This window comes from Dicentrarchus labrax, unplaced genomic scaffold (assembly GCF_905237075.1).
Source record: "Dicentrarchus labrax unplaced genomic scaffold, dlabrax2021, whole genome shotgun sequence".
Classification (NCBI taxonomy): domain Eukaryota; kingdom Metazoa; phylum Chordata; class Actinopteri; family Moronidae; genus Dicentrarchus; species Dicentrarchus labrax.
Genome location: NW_026136707.1, coordinates 25,402,325 through 25,422,322, shown reverse-complemented (window position 1 = coordinate 25,422,322; position 19,998 = coordinate 25,402,325). Strand labels below are relative to the sequence as shown.

Below are 19,998 nucleotides of genomic sequence, written 5' to 3'. Positions count from 1 at the left end.
TACTGCAGCTTTAAAGAAAGCGGTAGGGAACCACTGACCTACAACATACAATACTTAAAACAAGGATACGTGTTGAGTTCTCCGTTTGTTTTCAATGCAGCCAGCATTTTACGAGTAGTCATTTTCTACTGTTGAACTGAGCGAGCGGTCGTTTACACCTTTGCTTAAAAACCTAACTCCTCCCGCCCGGGCTGTCAAGGCTGTACCAAACGCGCTAACCCTTGCCACCCAGGAAGTGACAGCAGGGAAAACAGAGAGAGCAGTGTTTATCGACAGTAGCGGAGTTTGAAGGAAGAAAGGCGTCTGCTGTCGACGAGCGGCGAGTTAACATTTTTAGAAGCTGCTCTGTGCTTTTAACAATGTCTTATAAACAAACACCGAGCCTTTGGGAATGTCTCTGCGCCGTCGTGCTGTGTGTTAGCTTTGTTAGCCAGGGGGAATGCCAGACTCCAACTCCTCCACCTCCAGTTCGTAAGTTCTACTTAACGTTAAAGCATCAACGTTGTGTTATTACGGTTGACAAGGTAACGTTGTATCTCGTAATAAGAGACTTTAATGCCAGTTGATGAGTAGGTTAGTACTTTAGTGACATAGTATTTTTAAAAGACGTCACAGTGGAGTGCTGCACAGCTGGCTGCTGGTGGTCTGTCATGGCTTTGTGTTGCGTTCAGTAACGTTCAGTAAGTTTGTGTTTCTCCCGTTTCAGCCTGCTCTGCCTACAAGAACTGTGACACCTGTGTTCCGCATGCCAAGGTAAGGTTCCCGGGTATCATGTGGGCGCAGTTTATTGAACCTAAGATCAGACCTTTGGCCGAACAGTTGCTGTCATAAAGTATATTTTTATGATCCCTTGTTTGTCTGCTCATTCTGCGGCCCACTTAACCTCCCACAACATCAACTAAATACCACAGGACAGCCAGTAAAGCAGCTTTTTTAAATAGAACTAATACAAATACAATTGTGCATATCAGTCGTATATAATTGAGTGTAATCACGTACATTCATCAGTGGATTTCTGTATTACCAAATATACAAATAAAATGTCAGTTAGAAGTACTGAAGCCTCTCTTGAGTGACCTTGTTAATTGAAATGGTTTCTAGAGTTTTTAGACATGTAGTTTACCATAAGATCATTCCAGTGATGAAGAGAAACGTTTATGTTTGACCAAGTGTGCATTTGCTGGTATAGGAGGAATCAGAAATATGAGTTTGGTGTGGCAGTTAAAATGCAAATGTACATGAAATATAATCTACATGACAAAACCTGTTGATCATCCTGTTAATGCTCCTAAAATGTGGTTTTGAATTGAATAGATTGTAAAGATAAATTGTATTATATATATTATATATTATAATGAATTAGCAAAGTAGCTGCAGGTTAAATTACTGTTGATTGACTATATTGACCAATAGATAGATAGATAGATACTTTATTCATCCCCAAGGGGAAATTCACAGTTTCCAGCAGTATCCAGAGACTGATAATAAGAACAATAATAATAATAACAACAACAGGAGGCAAAATGCTAAAGAACCAATAAAATAAAATAAATGGCAAAATAACGAGCATTGGGTAAGTGTCCTAAGGTGCATGGTCAAATCCAGTGCTTGAAAGGCCTGAGGTGCTTAAGTAGGTGGTCACAGAATGCAGGGTGCACTGCGTCAGGTGGTGTAGTTTGATACAGGGCAGACGTATTGGAGTTCAGAGTTTCGTTGCAGCTTCAGATTTGTATATCAAATTAGCAATTTTATCTTCATAGCACATGCAGAGTATTGATCTTTGTGTTTTGTCTGCAGTGTCTATGGTGCATCACCTCCAACAACTGCACAGAATACCCAGTGAGCTGGTTGCTGCCTCCAGCGTCCGTGTGCCAGCTGTCCCAGGCCCGATGGGGAGTGTGTTGGAGTGAGTTGATCAGGCTTATTATTATGATGTGAAAGGTTGTGACCGCGTCTGCTTTTCTCTTTCACTTTGTCACTTTACATGACAGCAATTAATCAACCCAATGCTTCTGTAAACAGACATGTTTTACTAGAAAAGTAAGCACTGGAGAAGGAAGCTGTTGGCCAAAAAAGTCAAGTGATATGAGGAAGTTGAAATAATAGTTCAGTGCTCTGAAGATGCAAAACATTCCATTTTAATATGCAAAATAGAGACCAAACACAAATACACTATGTACACAGTGTGAAATACATACAACAGTTATCCATAAAAAAAAAGGCAACTATACAGGTGGAACTATACAGGTGGAAGTCCTTAAATGCTGTGGCTCTATAAAATGCTGGAGTTAGAGTTCATGTGGCAAACACTGCAGGATATTTGCAGTGGTGGGAGGTTCTCCTAGACACACACACACACACACACACACACACACACACACACACACACATTGGTGTGTGTGTGTGTGTGTGTGTGTGTGTGAGGAGTTTCTCTCACTTGATGTTGCTTCAGTGTCACAGAGGGGAGACTGCAGCATCTCCTCCCCGCAGCACTCTGCCTGCTTCCTCTCTTGTGCGGTTGATTTGCTCTACCAGACTCTACAGATAGAAGTGAACCATTACCTCTCAGTGCACTCTAAAACACTTGTAGTAGGTACAGAAAGTAAAATCAGTGGTTGGTGCTGGACAGGGAGTTCCCCTGATTTCTACGTAACCAGCCAGATGGGGAAAGTAGCCATTTTAGGGATTTTTGTGGCTGCAAATTTCTGTTGCACAAGTTTGAAAGCTCAGTTAATATACATTAACATTTAAAACATGAAACCATATGTTGTTTACATGTAGGTGAAAGCACTGTAAATATGTAATATACTCTTTTAACTCAAACATAATTGAAGCCTGGCCCTCATTTACAGTGATGATGAGTAAAAGTATAACATAGTGAACTTTATTTGTATAGCACTTTTCTTGTGCTAAAATGTTTTTTTATTCTTTTATTGTATTTTCTAAAATATAAAATACAATAAAACATTAATAATAAAAGAGGAATAAATAATATGAAATAAAATTCCCACACAGTTTTTTTTTTTGTTAGAATGTTTGAAGCAGTGATAGATTTAGCGAGCCTAATCACAGCAGATGAGTCATTCCAGCAGATTATCCAGGCTCATAAGGTTGTAGTAGATCTTTGAGTATGGGTATGGGCCCGGTCATGCATAGCTTTAGAAGTCAACTATAACATTTTAAAAAAACGCAAAACCGGGAAGCCGCACTGCCTGATCTTGTTTCCTGGAACTGGTAATAATCCTAGCAGCGGCTTGACTAATACCTGTGTAGAGGAGTGTAAAAAAAGATAACAGAAACGTAGACTGTTAATGTTCTAGTAGACTCTGTAGGTCAGTGCTTAGGCATTAAGCTAACACTTGTCTGTACAGAGAAGCTGCCTTCACACTGGACCCACTGTCACACTGGAGCAGCTGCATTATGATAACCAGATTCTCTGTCTGAAATCACACCACGGAAAAGTAAACATGAAAAAGGTTTTCCACTGGAAAAGGGAAAGAAAAGAAAAAAAGTTTGGGGATGGTCACTCACCCCTCCAACTGTCATCTGCTGTTTTTTTTTCTCTCTTTTTTTTAAATTTCACTTCCTTTTGCATTAATCAGAACTCCATTTCCCCTGTGAGGCTCACAGGTTACACCAGTGCTTTTGAGAAAATATGTAAATGACAGAAGAAATGGGATGAAGAAAATGTAAGCGGTGCTTCAACACCAGTGTCAGTTGTATTGGTTGTTTCTTGTGTTGTTTTACTGATTTCAGACTTTCAATCTGATACACAAGCCCTTGACATTAGTACATGAGACAGATCCTCCTCCTAGTACCAATCAGAGCCAAGTAGGTAGTTGGAAAAAACAAAACAGTATTTTTATTAAAATCCTCTAATGCAGCTTTGAGTCAAAAATAGCCCTAATCTAACAGATCCATAACTCTTAGAATCTTCACTCCAGTCAGTCAAGCACACATCAAGAATTCTGTGTTAGAATAGAATGCCTTTATTGTCACCATACACATGCACAATGAGATTAAAAAGCCAACTCCAATAGCAGTGCAAAAACAGTGTAAAAAAAAGACAATATAAACATAGGACATAAAGTAATAGTACAAAAAAGGAGGTAAGGTTCACAGTCCTGAGGAGTATGTACATTTGCAAAATAAATACAGTGATATATACAGTGTTAAATATATATATATATATATATATATATATATATATATATATATATATATATATATATTATATAATATATATATGTTATTTATATATTGCCCATTATGGTATGGAATATATGTTGAGAATATTCTGGTATATTATATAATTATAATATGAGGTATATACCCATTTACCTTTAGGCATTCATGTCATTTTGATTATGGGTTCAGTTTTCAGAGGTGTAATCCAGACATCTGGAGTTAGAGAATTTAATGAATTCATTCACTTTACAGGAAATAAGACAGAATGCATGTTCCATATTGTTTTAGCTCAACAGTAGTCTATAGCAGACTATATTAACAACATTAACAGATACAAGGGAAGAACAGTTTAATGCTGTGACTGTAGACCTACAATTATGGTTTCCACAAATTTCCATAACTACCTTGAAGCACAAACTGACCACAAACCTTCACTAGCTTCTTAGCTTGTACACTAAACAGAAGAAAATTATATATACATGTAAAAGCAGGCAAAGTTAAAATTTTCCTTTTTTTTTAAAAGTGGTTCAAAATGTTTAGCTTTCTATAAAATATCAACAAAGTAACCACCTTCCTGTTGCTCAGAATAAACATATCACATATACACGTGTTGACACGTTTCAGTGACTTACACAGTCAGGGAACTAATTTGCATCCCTAGTCTCTCTCTGGTAACCTGATCACTGCTGCTACTGTACTTCAGGAGCTTTATCACTGGCTTACACAAAGTCTCACCTGATTAAGTCTTGTCTGATGTCTCAGTTATGTTTTCACTGGAAATGGAGTGTAGTGTAGTTTCATTATAACAGTGTGATGTGTCGCTGAGTACTCAACAGGTGGCGCCATTGCCAAACAAGTTGAGTTTATATTGTCATTTAAGGGAAACCGGCACCAAAAGTTTCAGCTTTCATTAATTCTATTCTTGTAAAGAATATTATGTAGTATAATAATACTGTTATATATTTTCTGTCTCCTTGTGTGATTCAGTGAACTTTGAAGCCCTGATCATTGCCCTGGCTGTCCTGGGTGGAACCATTCTCATCGGCATTGCTGTATGCTGCTGCTGCTGCTGCTGCTGCAAGAAGAGTCAGTCAAGGTAAGGTTGCATAACAAGAGGTTGCACTTTAAGGTCAAACATAACACATGTTTTTTGTCTTTTTTTTTGTGGACAAAGTTAGTTAGAAAGACATTTTACTTATCAGAAATCACTTAGTGTGCATTCTAGCAGGTTATGCTAGCTATAATACAACCTCAGAAATGATACAGTGTCAAGAAAAACTGAACATATTAAACGTCATAAGGACAGAGTTTATTGTAATAGATTAATAGATTAATACCTAATAAATCCGGAAGTTGTTTTAAAGGAAAGCGTTTAGATTATAATTTTAAGAAAGCACAGAATATCCGCCCTGGCACTCTCTCTGTCACATCAAAACAACAACAAAAAACAAAGTTTGATTTGACCCACTGAGCAAAACCAGTTAAAACACTGTTAACACTTAAAGCAGTTCCACCTTCTCCCACGCGGTTGGGACGACAGAGGACGTCCCGGAGGGGGCTGCGAGCTGATCTGCTGCTAATGTTAGCTCAGCTTGTTTCTCTGATAACTTAAGATCCAGACGTATGATGACTAAAATCCTTCATCTGGTTCAAATCTAGAGTTGAAAAGCACCAAGATCTAAAAACAGTATCGTAAAAGTGTGGCTTAAAACTAGATAAGAAATCAATTTAGGACATCTGGCAGACAACCACAATTCAAAGGGGATATGACGCCATTGACAGGCGACCGGTGAAACGCAGTATGACCTGAATAAAATGACAGATTGCTTTGAGGTTGAATATTGTTGGAAACATTTGGGATAATGTAAGTACAATAATGTGAAAATGTAACGTATTATAGCTTTAGGTATTGGCCAGTTCTGAACTGGAAACAATGCTAGTTACCTAAACAACCACAGTAACTCCCAGCTTGTAAAAAATGAAAAGAAAACTACTTGAATCCACTGAGTCCTACCTCTGTGACATTACTACTGTGCTCAAATACAAGAAGCTCTGTGGTGAACAAGTGTTCAGTGCAGTGAACCTCTTGAGCTGAGCACCAGTGAATCAGAGCTACGTTCACTCTTGTAGTCTCATCATTCCTTTACAAGACAACTGTGTGTGCGGTGCTCCTGTTGTTCTGGAGTGAAATGGAAATGTCATGTCAGTCAATCAAATGCAGACTGGCCTGTCACACTCTGACAGTCGTGTGGGTATAATAGTCTCTTTCACGTCTATCATCTGACAGCAAAAAACGGGATGAAGAGCATGCCTGACGCACGCACGCAAACAAACGCAAACAACACACACACACACACACACACACACACACACCAAGCATCCATTTTACATGTACCTACAGGCAATTTTATTTTCTCACCTCCTGATTGCTCAGCTTCCGTTAAAGTAGATAATTCCATTATCAAAGATGACACAGGTTGTTTCTGTGGCAAAAACTCTGGCTTTACTTTTGAGCATCAGTTTCCTTTTGTTCCTCACTTCATGAATCAAATATAAATCATGCTCTGGAGAATTTGAACCACTGTAACTTGTAGAGGGTTACACTTTGTGAAAAGAATATCCCTCAAGCAGTTGTGGCAATGTATGTAATTTGTCACATCCAGATGAGTGTGTTTTTTTGTTCTCTGGTTCTGATGCTCTCTTCATGTCGCTTTATGTCTTAAGGCCTGACAGAGATGAGGAGAGATTTGCCAGGAGGAGAGAGGAGATCAAACAGCGCGCTGAGGAACGGTAAGAACTTTACTCCAGGCTTAAGTACAGATGGGTTGAAGTCTGTAACCAATTATAACTGTGTTTATTTAAATAACAGCATCACATGGCACAATGTTTCTCTTTAAGGGAAACCAATATTGTACTAAGGTTTGGTTGTCCTAACTAATGCTGTGTCACTCCCCTATGAAACTGTAGTAAACTCTGTAATGTGAAAATTACTGCTGGGTGATATGAATCATATGTTCTGTATTAGAAGGGTATTTTTCTAATAATACATAATTCTGCCAAGGCTTTAAGATCCACTAAATGTGTTTTGGTACTGAGAATTAGGGATGCTTGATATGGATTCTTTTTCAGACAATAAACAATTACCTGCGTCTCGCGACTGATGCCTATAAAAAAAAAACCCTGATAATTTGTATTTTAAAAAGAAGCTCATAACTTGTAGTTTTTACACACCTGATGATAAGAAAGGTTAAGATGTACTGAGGAAAGACAGATAGCACTGTTCTAATCAAACCTAACTGACATAAATATTATATAATATAATATATAACAAAAACAAACAACAGTTCTGATGTCCATTTCTTTTTACTAGTGAAGAACATCAGAAACATCACAAAGATACTTTTCCATTTATAGGACCAAACACAGGATCAAACATTCAACATAAATCATTATTATCAACCCATAACTTATTTGTCCTAATCATTTTTGTGCATCCCTATTGAGATTGTATAAAGGTTTCATTTACTTGATCTAATCTGTATCAAACTAGACTCAATGATGATGTTTAGTGCCACCTATAGTGCCATCAGATTTTGCAGGCACACATGTTGTCTATAAATTAGGTTTTAATTGCACAAAGGGTTTCAGAATAATGTAAATTTATGTCATGACTAAAGTAATTTCATAGGGAAAGGGTATAGAATACAAAAAATATTAAAAAATCCAAATATTTAGCACATGTGGGGAGTAAATGAAATTTCTAGCGTGAGTTTGGAGAAATGTTGGAAAGCTGATGGAAAGTCTTTGCAAAAATGGGTGTAACTTATATGGACAGACACATGCTGAGCCAAGAAGCGAATTTGCCTCGACATCTCAGTCAGAAGTTATGAGTGAAAAGAAAGTAACTTGTAAGTAAATTGTTGTGCAGTAGAAATAGTGGCGTCACCCGTACCAAAAACAAATAAGTTCCTCCTTTAGGCACCCAAGTGGTTTAGAGGGTAGGACAGCGACCATGACTCCAGCTGGGGACCTTTTGTACCAATACGATGTCGTTTCGAAAGAAATCTCTGTAAACACTGCGTCGTCCCAGAAATATCTGCATCCACACAGATTCACTGACAGCCTGTATGTGGCCTTGTGACGCCGCCACACCAATACACTAAAACCGGAAAAGAAGCCATGGAGCGTCTAGCGGCGGCGGCTGAGGTAAAAGGCTAGAGAGGCGGGGCTAATCCATCATTGTCTCGGGAAAAAATCAGTTTTGCCGTTTCCAAAAGGTACCGTTTTCACACCCTGAAAACGCCGTATCCGTCTGGACGCGAGGCCGATACGATAAAGTATTTATCCGGAATCGAGAAAAACGTATTCGTGGGGACAGGCCCTAGATTTCATTGTAATCTTAGTCGTCTTTCAGAGGTGATTTTTCAGTTATCCTGCTAACTCTCTGACAGACTGAAACAGGACCAAATCATTACCTCCTTGGTTGAGTTAATAGCAAAAAATAGTAATATTGATTGGTAAATCTAGGAAATTATGCTAACACACATTCTTTCAACACATTGGGTGTTTTTGCCTCTCCATATCCCAGCGGGACCTACATGGGATTTCCTACAATGGAATTGTTCATAGTCCCCAACAAAAGGGCCGTTGTATGTTTGGGGTTCAAGCAACTGGTGTGTGTAGCCCTAACAAGTCCATGTCCCAGAGGAGGAGCTCAGTGTTCCTCTACTTGCATCCCAAAACACCAATTGGATTGTCAAGGCTGAGCAGCTGCTCTTTGGTAATGTGGTCATAAATAGAGAGCGCTACATCCTGTGGAGCATTATCCACTGTCAAAGAAGCAGTGTGTTAGTCACTGAATCATACAGCAGTGTGTGTCGTGGCAGTGAGTAGACCTGGAAGCCTTCCTCTTCCTGCACTCCATAAATGTTTCAGCCTCATCTTTCTATTTAGTGCCTGCGCTCCCACTGCATTCATCCTCCGAGGATGGCCCGGGTGATGTGTTGGTAAGCAGGGCAGTCGTGCAGAAAGATAGTCAGTAACCGTGGTTTATCTTCATCACTTGCAGTGCCGGGAACACCAGCGTCCCGGTTCTCTCTGTGTGATCAAGAGAGAGCCTGTGAGCTGAATTATCCAACCTCTATGAGCTTTTCTCTCAAGTGCCACAGAGTCTAGTCAGGGTTTCCTGCGGTGAGCATGATCAAATCTCCCAAGTCAGAGTCAGTGCAGTGACCTACATAGATGCAGTTCATGTTGTGCACAGGACATTCAGAATAGATCGGACCCATCGTGGGAAAGACTACTGCCTCTAGACACTGCTGCCCGGCCTCTAGAGAGCCAGCTCACAGCACTGAGCCTTCATCAGCATCATCCGAGCTCAGGCTGGAGATCAGTCTTGGGGAAACATTAACAGCAGATAAGGGATTGACCTATACAGCTTTTTAAATGCTAAGTGATATTATTGCTTTTTAAGCTGACATTGCTTTTAAAAACACAGAATTCGGTGTTTTTATTTGGTATTTTTGTTAGAAGTTTGCTTTTGTCGAGGTAGGAAAACATTTTGAATCTGTATTACACCACTAAACATTTTCAGCTCGCTTGCTGTTAGGCCTTTATAAGCTGTAATTAAGTTTCTCAGAGCTTGTAAGCAAACATACACAGGTATTGTTGGGACACGTTTGTATATAATGTACATGTCAGCAACATCATATTTAGTTAAACAAAATGTAAAGAAGACATGGAAGAACTCAGGATATGGAAAGCTTTCCCCCCATGACAGTGTAACAAACCACTACACCTGGGAAACACCTGATTTATCAACATAAATGGAGAGAGACAATACAATAAATTATATTAAGTGCCTTGAAAAGGGGTTTAGTTTCCTGTAGGGCTGTCTACTGGCAGGAATCTGTCAATGCGATACATATCACAGCCTATGTTTTAAAATCTAATACTAGAAAATGTATATCAATAGTGTATCGACAATATTACCAAACAAAATATCGCAATACAATATTTTATTATATTTTCTTACACTCTTTTTCCTGTGCTCTGCTAGAAGATCACGTGTGGCGGTGTTATGCTGACCTGTACACCCAAACATTTTTGCAAAAACAGTTGACGCAGAGGTTTTGGTGGGTGTGCGCTTTCGTTGGCTCCTCTTCAAGTTTCAACCCTTCTCTATTCGGGTGTGCTAAGATGTTTCCTCGTATCTCAGAAGAAGTATAATTCCAGCTTTAGAAGTCTTCATGAAACAGATGTTTTTAAATCTGACCCCAGCCCAGCTTGTACCGATAAATGTGAGAGCCAAACCAGCCGATTTCCCTTCACGGGTTAGTTCTTCCTCCTTCCAAGAGACAGCGACTTACTGTAGAATAGTCAATAAAAGCCATCCCTCCCGGGTTACATCACTGGCTTCTTTCATGCCCCCTCTTTTAAACCAAAAAGGAAGTAATTGACGACAAATAGTCTGATTCTTCAGATCTCCAGAACTTCTATCCTAGTTGACTTTGACAGTTCAAACGGTTACAACAGAGTACTATGTACAGGCATGATCATGGGTCATACAAGGTCAGAATGTTCTCACAGTGAAGACGCACTCACCCAATCCTCAGGGATTTAGAGAAGCTCCTCTTCAGCAAATTTTAACTTTCTTTTATGTGTTGACTGTGTGTGTGTGTGTGTGTGTGTGTGTGTGTGTGTGTGTGTGTGTGTGTGTGTGTGTGTGTGTGTGTGTGTGTGTGTGTGTGTGTGTGTGTGTGTGTGTGTGTGTGTGTGTGTGACTGTTAGCTTGCTGGGAAACTTCAATGCATCGTCCACTGTCTTAACCTTGCTTATTCCACTGGGAGGTTTGTGTGCTGTATGAAACATATGAGACATGGACACAAACCATTCATTGATGAAATCCTGATTAAACCTGGAAGTCGAGGAGCAGAACCTTTAACCTCCCAAGTGAAACTGTTGCCTTCAGATGTAGCTCCTCACTTCACTTGTTGAATGCAGCCATATTTATGTAGGGGGAGTGTGAACATGTCAGTCAATTAGCTGCGTACAAGCTGACAGCAGGGTGCGGAGGACAGATGGCAAGCAGAGCTCAGCCACCCTGATTGCTCACAGATCACTACCTGGCAATAAAACACTGACTGATTTACACCGGCCTCTTTGTGCAGAGATGAAGTAAAGTGACGCTCTGGAGATCCAGAGCACAAAACCTCCTCCCAGGCTTTTGTTAACTCCTCAGAAAGGCTGAACGAGGGGCTGACGGCAGGCCTGTTGCTCTGTTTGTGCCAGCTAAACTGAAGCAACGAGTGAAAATATGACTTAACACTCCATGACAAGCCATTAAATGCCATAAGGACTGCAGACATGCTTTTTTTTAAATTCTTGGTTGGCTGTTATGGATGGAGAAATATTGAAAAGATGTATTTTCTCACAGTTCATCTTTGCATTTTTCATCCTCCATATTGTTTTGCCTCATATTGACGTTTTGTACAAATGATACAGTAAATAAATGGACTGTGAGCTGAGTGTTGCAGTATATCAATATTATATTGATAGTGTAATATGAGACTATATATCATATGGGAGTGTTTGTATAAATGTTGTCACTGTTGCAGTACATGATAGTCTGAAGGTTGTTCTTTAATGTCCTTCCAACAATTAACAGATATGTTTAATCATCATATCAATGGTCATGTCTCTACATTTGTGTATATTATTTAAAAGCAAAAGCAGTTACTTCCTAGATACCATCACTTTATCAATATAAAGGTATTACAGGGAAAATGTGTTGGTGTTATCTAGGCCTAGAACTATGCATATGGAAAACCAACCTTTTAAAATGGACACAAAGTCCAATATTGTGGTCCTGGGAGCAGATTTGTAGAGGAAGCATATGAAATGTCTCATTATTGCAGTGACAGGTTATTAAAATTGCCATTTTCACCTGCAATCATAGCACCTCTCCCTGTGCCAGTCACTGCAATCCTACATTTACATTTCATTTCCACAAGTTTCATTTGAATCTGATTTCCAGTTAGCTGTGCCGGAGCTATCACAGAGACCAAACCAGAGTTTACCATGTTTAACTCTACTGTTAGCTGTAAACCTGTGGCTTTGGCATGTATCTGGGGATATGAGAGGGAAAGGTGTTCCTCGATGTCTACCTTTTTAAGGTGTTTAAAATATGCAGAGGTTGAACTTGTCAAATAAGGTGAGGTCCAAAGTGTGTTCCACACCACTCGAACATGTACAATCAGGATCTTTTCACATCAAACAGTTTTTTTGTTTTTTGTTTTTTGTTTTTTTTTGGGGGGTGGGGGGTTACATATTTTTTTTTTTGGCCTTTTCATGCCTTTATTTGATAGAGATAGCTGAAGATCGACAGGAAAGGACGGGCAGAGAGAGAGGGGATAACACGCAGCAAAGGGCTGCAGGTCGGATTTGAACCCGGGCCGCTGCAGTAACTCCGTATATGGGTCACCGACTGAGCTAACCAGGCACCCACATCGAACAGTTTTGGCTCAGACAGAAATCATGTTCACATGTTCAGTTTTTGTCTTTGGGCCTGACCAAATGAACCAAACTACAGCTGTGAACTGCAACCCTTCTTTTGTTTCTTTACAGGAAGGGGGAGAGAAAGGCAAGGCATGATGAGATCCGCAAGAAGTATGGTATGTATGAGTCTACATTGTATTTCTGTTCATTCAGCCTCTTTAACGACAGTCTGACAGACTCTGTACCCATCTGTCCCCGTGATGTATATAACCGCTGTATTGGAGTTGCTGCTGGATGAGGACTTTACCTGGCTGCACCAGAACCATGACTACCATCTGGGTAGTCATTGTTGGAAACTCTTTGGCTGTTGATTGGCTGAACCATTTATAACAGGCAAACTTCCACCAATCAGATTAATGGACCATAAAGCAGTCAAACTCTTTCCTTCTTTCAATAAAGAAATGATGCTAGCAGCAATTATGCTAACCTCTTTAGCAGCCGCAACTGTCACTTCTCACACACACCTAGTGTCAAACCACGCACGTAGCTCATGCCGTAGCTGCCAGCAGTTCCTCATAGATGCTGTTTGGTCCATACCACTGTGTTTGAACACAAGCGCATACACTGAAGCCTGGCAAGATGGATTCTCGCCTTTCATAACTTCCAGTCCAGCTGTTTCGCAAGGTTAATGTAGACTTACCCCTCCTCTCCGTTCTGTTCATGTCAGCTTTGTCTCAGATGCATGTTGAATCGGTTTCAGATTTTCCAGTACCGTGTCATTGAGTATCATTTCCATACCCTGTGCCAGCGATGCATTATTCAGCAGTGTATGCCTAGTCCTCAAGGTAATTCAGGTCACGTATAGGTTACACTAACTCCTGTCTGCTTAAATCAGCTTAAGCATAATTTATCATACACTGGTAAGTCCCCACATGGCTGTGAGCAGGATTTTACAGGTCAGTGAAGCAGCAACAAACAACATTATTGGTATCATAGCCTGTATCATACACTGCTTGGGTCTGTGTGACAACAGTGACATGCTGCGAACCCGCCACTAAATAGCACAAGAACAGTTGAATCCGTAGTCACCTAATGCTTGGCAAACTGTTGATAATCCTGTGGTATTCACCAATAAGCTCACATTTTAAAGCATCATTCTGATTAATTGTTCTCATAGTTTTACGATAACTCATCAAGCACTCATCAAGTTATTTCTGAAGGTCATGGAACATGGCAACATCACTTCAACAAAGTTGCCAAAGACATGGCGAGGAACATGAGCAGTCCTGCGATCAGACAGGCCAGCAGTTTAGCCAGATTATTTAAACCACTTTGTCTGACCCCACATGTGGCCTGAGGTGACGCCTCCAAAAAAAGAAGTAATGTAATAAGTTATATTTGAATAAAAATTTAATTCAGCCCAAAAAAGTTGATTTTTTAAATGGTTTATTTATGTACAAAACTTTAATGAAGAGTCATGAGCCATTCAGGGCAGTTGCACACGTAGAGAAGGAAAATATGCTAATTTAGCAAGTTAGCACATAGTCCTGCAAACCATTACTGTAAAACAGCTGACTAAGTGCTTTAAAGGTCCAGTGTTTAGAATTGAGTGGCATCTCGCACTGTAGTTGTAGATTAAATTTTACAACCCCCTCACCTCACCCTCACATTCCAAGCTTGTAGGAGAAACTATTTTGGCTATGAAACTCGCAAAAACTCAAAAGGCTTGTTCTGGTCTGCCGTAGAAACATGGCAGTTCAATATAGAGGACCCACTCCCTCTGTAGATAAACAGCTCATTCTAAGGTAACAAAAACACAATGATTCTTATTGTCAGGTGATTATACACTAATGAAAACATACCTATGAATATATGTTTTCAGACCTCAGAGGTCTGGGTTTTTTTCTGCAGTCGCTTACTTGTTTGGAGCTGTTTAGGGCTCTTGTTTGTATGAAATCAAAGTAGCAGCCCAGGCTAAACATGACAGATGAGATGAGATGCGCACCCTTGAGTAAACCCCCCTGACTTCAGACAAGTGTACACAACCATCTCATTAGGCAAGTTGTGCTCAAACGAGCATCAGCGTCCACATATTGTGCTTAAGGACCCATAGTGGTGATCATAGACTAAAATGTATCTGGAAGAAAATCCCTGTCAAAAACAAAAAAGAATCCAATAGCAAAACAATGTCTTTATTTTACATAGCTGTGGTCACAAAAAGGTTCAATGTATAAACCTGATAATTGTTTGCCTGCTCAGGTTTCTTGACCCGTTGGACTTCTCTGTTGTTATCGTGTTCCCAGATCAACAGAAATGAGACGTGTTGTAATAAATGAAAATGATCCATTCATAATGAGTTCTCAAACTGTTCACTGCTACTGAGCTAGCACAGAATGACAGCACAGTCAACATTTCACAGTTTTGACCAGCACATTGACGGATTGATGAATGACCATAAGGCCAGTGTAGAGCCGTATAACTTTAGGGGAAGAGACTGGCGGGATTGACGTTTAAAACCATGCCCTCTGTCAGAGCTTTGATAAAGAGGGAATCATTCATTTTCTGCTGTTGATGTAGGAGAAGGTTTCATTTGTGCTACGAGGAATTCCTTCCATTGATTAACTCATGATGCTCTGTGTGTGTGCGAGTCCCCTGGCAGCATCAGTGGAGTAACATGTCAGGTTGTGTGGTTTTCGCGTATGGACAACATGACAGAGTGATGGATGGTGGTCTGTTCCTCAGGCCTCCTGCCCTCATTACTTTACTTCCATGGGGATTTCAGATGAGGCTGTGCTCCTTTTCATACTCATTCTGGTCTCTTCGTCATCCTCCGTGCGACTAAACACTGAGCCGTGTTATTTCCTTAAAGCACTGGCTCTGGGTTGAGGATCATTGAAGGTGGCTGAGGATTCCTTGAGGGAGGGCCATACGGTTATTCAGCAAAATGAAAAATAGTTTCATGTCACTATTAGTTGAAATTATCCCAGCGAGGGAAAATGAACTATAATTACACTCACTCTAGGCATGTTTCCAAGCACCGGCTCACCGCCTGTACAAGCTGGATGTGGTCAGTTTTACAGTTGAGGAGTGAATGGACACAAACCTGGATCCCTCAGATTAAAAGCAGCTTTGTACTCGCTGAGAATTCATTTTTGTCACAGTTTCACACACACAAAGGATGCAACACAAGGTTCAGTGTGACAGGCAAGGCTTCATTTATCCATATGACTATATACAGTCATACAGCAGGCTGTTGTGCGTGGATGATTACTGTCTCACAGCGCACTTTGGAGAGAGAAAATAGCGAGGGGCGAAGAGGAGAGACAGGCCAGAGAAAACAACGGGAAGTGTCCGAAGTTTGGGATCATTTCAACAGAAACTCTGTACAGTCTGTCTGTTGTCAAACCAAACTAGCCTAGCACGTTAGCACGACGTCAGTGCCTTACTGTGAAAAGCTAGCTAGCAGCTACAAGTCATTGTTTATCCGCAGATAAAAGCGTGAGAGAAAACGCCATCAATCATCTGATCACGTGCAGCTTCCAGCTCCGCAGAACCAGAACATTTTACCTCGGACTGAGACTATTTTAATTGTCTTTAACCTGATTCTGTTCTACTAGATAGCTAACTAGCTGTCCAAAGGATTTCTTATCTGATTCCTCGATTAATCAATGGAATGATCAAAAGATACTTGTGAATAATCCAAAGCTGCAATGGAATGGAAAAATGCATTCAGGGACGTCGCAGTTAGTCTGAAGGAGTCTAAGCTCTCCATGCTAACATCATGGTCTTAGGGCCTGTTGGAGGATGTCTGTATCTAATGACCAATGTTATAGTTTAGAAATCCTCAGATTCCCTCAGCTGCCTTTCCGTCAGCCCAGCTGTTGTTTTGTCAGCAGTACAGTAGGTCCTGGTTTTCCCCGGGTTACAGTTAACTCTTTAATCATCACGCACCCCTACTAATACAGAGGGTCTAAACACGAATAATACAAAGCCACAGCGAGTATACACACACATCTATAACATCGCATGTTTCACTGTGTTTCTGATCGGCACAACATTGAATTTGTTGTGAACATGCCTCAGAGAATAAACACTCCATAAATCACTTATTATTTTTCTTCACTTAGTTTGCTAATGAGTATTTGTGGCACCCAGATAGTGTATGTGGGATTGTCAGGATACAGTGAATATTGTTCTTAGTTACCTCCTGCAGCTTTATATGTGAGCCGTGACATTTGATGAAAGACACAGTGAGTTGCATTGTGGGATCTAGTGTTTATGAAGCTTGATCTAACTAAGGGTCAGGATATCTCAGCCTCTGCTGCTTTAACATCGTTTATTTTTTATTAGTGTCGTGTCTTCAGTCTCTTATTGTATTATTTTGTATTGTTTTGTATTAATATATTGTATATTATTGTCTTTGAAGCACAATACTAAGTCACTTGAGTACCCCATTAATGTCTGTCGTGATCTTTGGGCATTGTGAAAGGTCTTTCTGGGAAATGTAGTAGGGCAGATTAAACCATTTCAGCAATGCAAAAAAAAAAACATGAAAAAACACGAAAATGATCCATGGATCTTCCTGTCCTCGGAGATCCATGGAAAATGTTCCCTGACCCTCCACGAGCTTCCGTGTTTTCATTCTGTCTCCACTTCCTCTGCCTTCCTCTTCCCTCTGTGCAGGTCTGATGGGCGACTCGGACCACCCGTACAGCAAGTTTGAGAACGAGTAAAGCAGCTGCACTGGAGGAGTTCCACCGGCAGCATGTTGAGCTGCTCTTCACTTTTTAGCTTGGAGTGACGCCCGCTTCTCACACAAACCACCAAAACTGCAGAGTGCCCTCTTTCAGAATGATCCAATTCAAACAGAAATCACAGTTTGACACTTGACAACAACAAACCTGATAGATGAAAATGCTAATTTCTCTGGCCTTCTGATTCTTGATGAAGATGCAATGTTGTGTGGCAGACAGATGTTAAAGCTTGTTTTAAAACTTTCTGCAAAAGTTCTTTTGTCTTCTGAAATTCTATTATGTGAGTTGTCTCTTTTTACATATTGTAGTTTCATATCAGTCTTTGCACTTTGTACATACAGTATTGATTTATGAAAATACAAAAAATGATTGTACTGCAGATGTGTTTCTGACACATGAATAAAAACATCTTTTCTTTTAATAGTGAGAGGTGGGTTTTTAAATATGTTTCTGCTAACTCTTTTGAAAGGTTTTGTGTCTTTTCAACCAACAGGGAACCGGTTCAAGCACCTAGTTTTGAACCGCTCATTGAATTAAAAAATGAATTGGTTCAGGACCTGAAAAAGTTGGTTCCCAGCTGGAAAAGTGGGCATGTCATATTCTACAGATTGTTGTGCATTGTGCAGCGCCCTCTGTTGATGACCCATCCATACAGTGGTTCTGGTCAAAGTGATGGAAACTAGGATGATAAAATTTGGTGATAAAGGGGTCATAATGGCACAGGACAAGATACTGAGAACAGTTCATCAGCTTCTCCCCTCACTCCGGACTCCTCACTACAGATGGGTGTAGGTTGCTGTGGCAAGAAAAGTTTGCTTAGTTTAAATTTTCACAAGCTGTCTACAAGCCCTTTTTTTTAAAGATCCACTTCAAACATGTTTTAACCAGGGTTGCCACAGATCTGGAAAGTTCTTGGATTTAGCCTACTGGATTCCAGTGAGCCTTGTGCGCTCCGAAATCACAAAATTCATCTATGATACAGTTTTTATACATCTGGGACATTTACTCATAATGACATTTTCAGAGGGTTTTTTGATATCTTTTCTTCTTTAGCTTTTTATGAGTCACTTTATGTGGCGTTCATTTGTGGGAAAAATAGTCAAAAACAGTTTTTGAACATAAAAAAAATAGCCTCTGACCATTACATGCTCTTTAGTTATTGATCACAATGAAGCAAGAAAATAGTTAAATTGTTTTTTTTTTTTGTTGGCCATAAAGTATATAGTATATATGCAAATTTAATTCAGCATTGCCTAATCTGCATAATCATTGATTTGAGAAAATAAAAAGTCATAAGACAGAGTCTTGTATTGGGGTATATATTAATGAATGCATTTTTGTCTGGGGGTATTTTACTGCATGACAACTCAGAAGGAAATGTAGTACCTTTAACTCCACTACATGTATTTCACAGCTCCGGCTTCTAGTTACTGTGTAGATAAATATTCCTTACACAAACCTCATCATCAGCTTATAAAATATATATTGTTACAGAGTAAACTACCCAACAATATGTCAAGAGTTATTAGTTAATTATTATTATTAGAAATAGCTCCAATTCGACCAGCTACATTCAAATGCAACTGTGATTAAAATGACGTGTAATATATCAGTCATGTTATCGTAGGAAATAGAATACTTTTATGTGTTAATACAAAGCTTACAAAAGTCATCTATCCGACTACTTCCCCCACCACTGATGCAACTTACTGGTACTAAAAAAACATCCAGTTCCCCCCACCTGGGTGATGCCCACATGGTCAGAACTGAAACATAAACACAACTAATGTAACCGGTTTTAGTAAAGCACAGTGAGACACCCCTGTGCATATAATGTGCCATACAGAGCCCGACCCAGAGATCCATCAACAGAGTGGCTCACACTGTAAATGCACTGTGACGAGAGCTCATCGAAACTCTGCTGCCGAGGTTCCTTCCAAAGGCAGCGACAAAAATCTGCAGTATTCAGGTGGTTCCAGTCACTAACCAGAGTGTGATCACCGCTCTGTGCCTTCTGTCTGGTGTTAGCGTGTAGGCTGCAGTAGCAACTTTGTGTTCCGTTCACTCTGGCTTCACTTCCTCATTGTTCGGGGTCCCACAGAACCCACCAGTGATGGGAGATGTACTCATATCTTTCACCTAAAAAAAAAATATCACTATGACAAAGGTTTTGATGAACATCATATTCAAGGTTTCAAAAGTATTATCAGAAAAATGCACTTAAAGTATCAAAACAGAACGCTTCCTTTCACATAAATCATTATTTGAACATTATTCCTGATGTCTGAACGCATTAGCAGCACTAATCTTCTATCTAGCCAACGTAGGGCTGATATGATGGTGGATAATTAAGAAGTTGAAATAATTCATATTATATTAAGTTGATCATATGTTTAGTGTGTAAAATCTATTTTATCTGCATAGTAACTAAATATGTCATAAATTCGAGTTGGGTAAAAGTACAATTTGAGAGTAGCAGTAGTAAATTAAAGTAGTACCTAAGTAGTATATATATATATATATATGTATATATATATATACATATATTGCTTTTAATAGA

The 19,998-nt window shown here is 39.8% G+C and overlaps 1 protein-coding gene across 1 annotated transcript; it reads left to right on the top strand.

The window, feature by feature from the left end:
* Nucleotides 1-212: 212 nt before the first annotated feature.
* Nucleotides 213-17,859, top strand: LOC127367479 (pituitary tumor-transforming gene 1 protein-interacting protein). The gene is made up of 7 exons (XM_051407378.1): nucleotides 213-471; nucleotides 707-753; nucleotides 1,798-1,906; nucleotides 5,176-5,284; nucleotides 6,913-6,978; nucleotides 12,814-12,860; nucleotides 17,368-17,859. The coding sequence occupies exons 1-7, from the start codon at nucleotides 360-362 to the stop codon at nucleotides 17,415-17,417; spliced, it is 540 nt and encodes a 179-aa protein (XP_051263338.1). The 5' UTR covers nucleotides 213-359; the 3' UTR covers nucleotides 17,418-17,859.
* The last annotated feature ends 2,139 nt before the right edge of the window (nucleotides 17,860-19,998 follow it).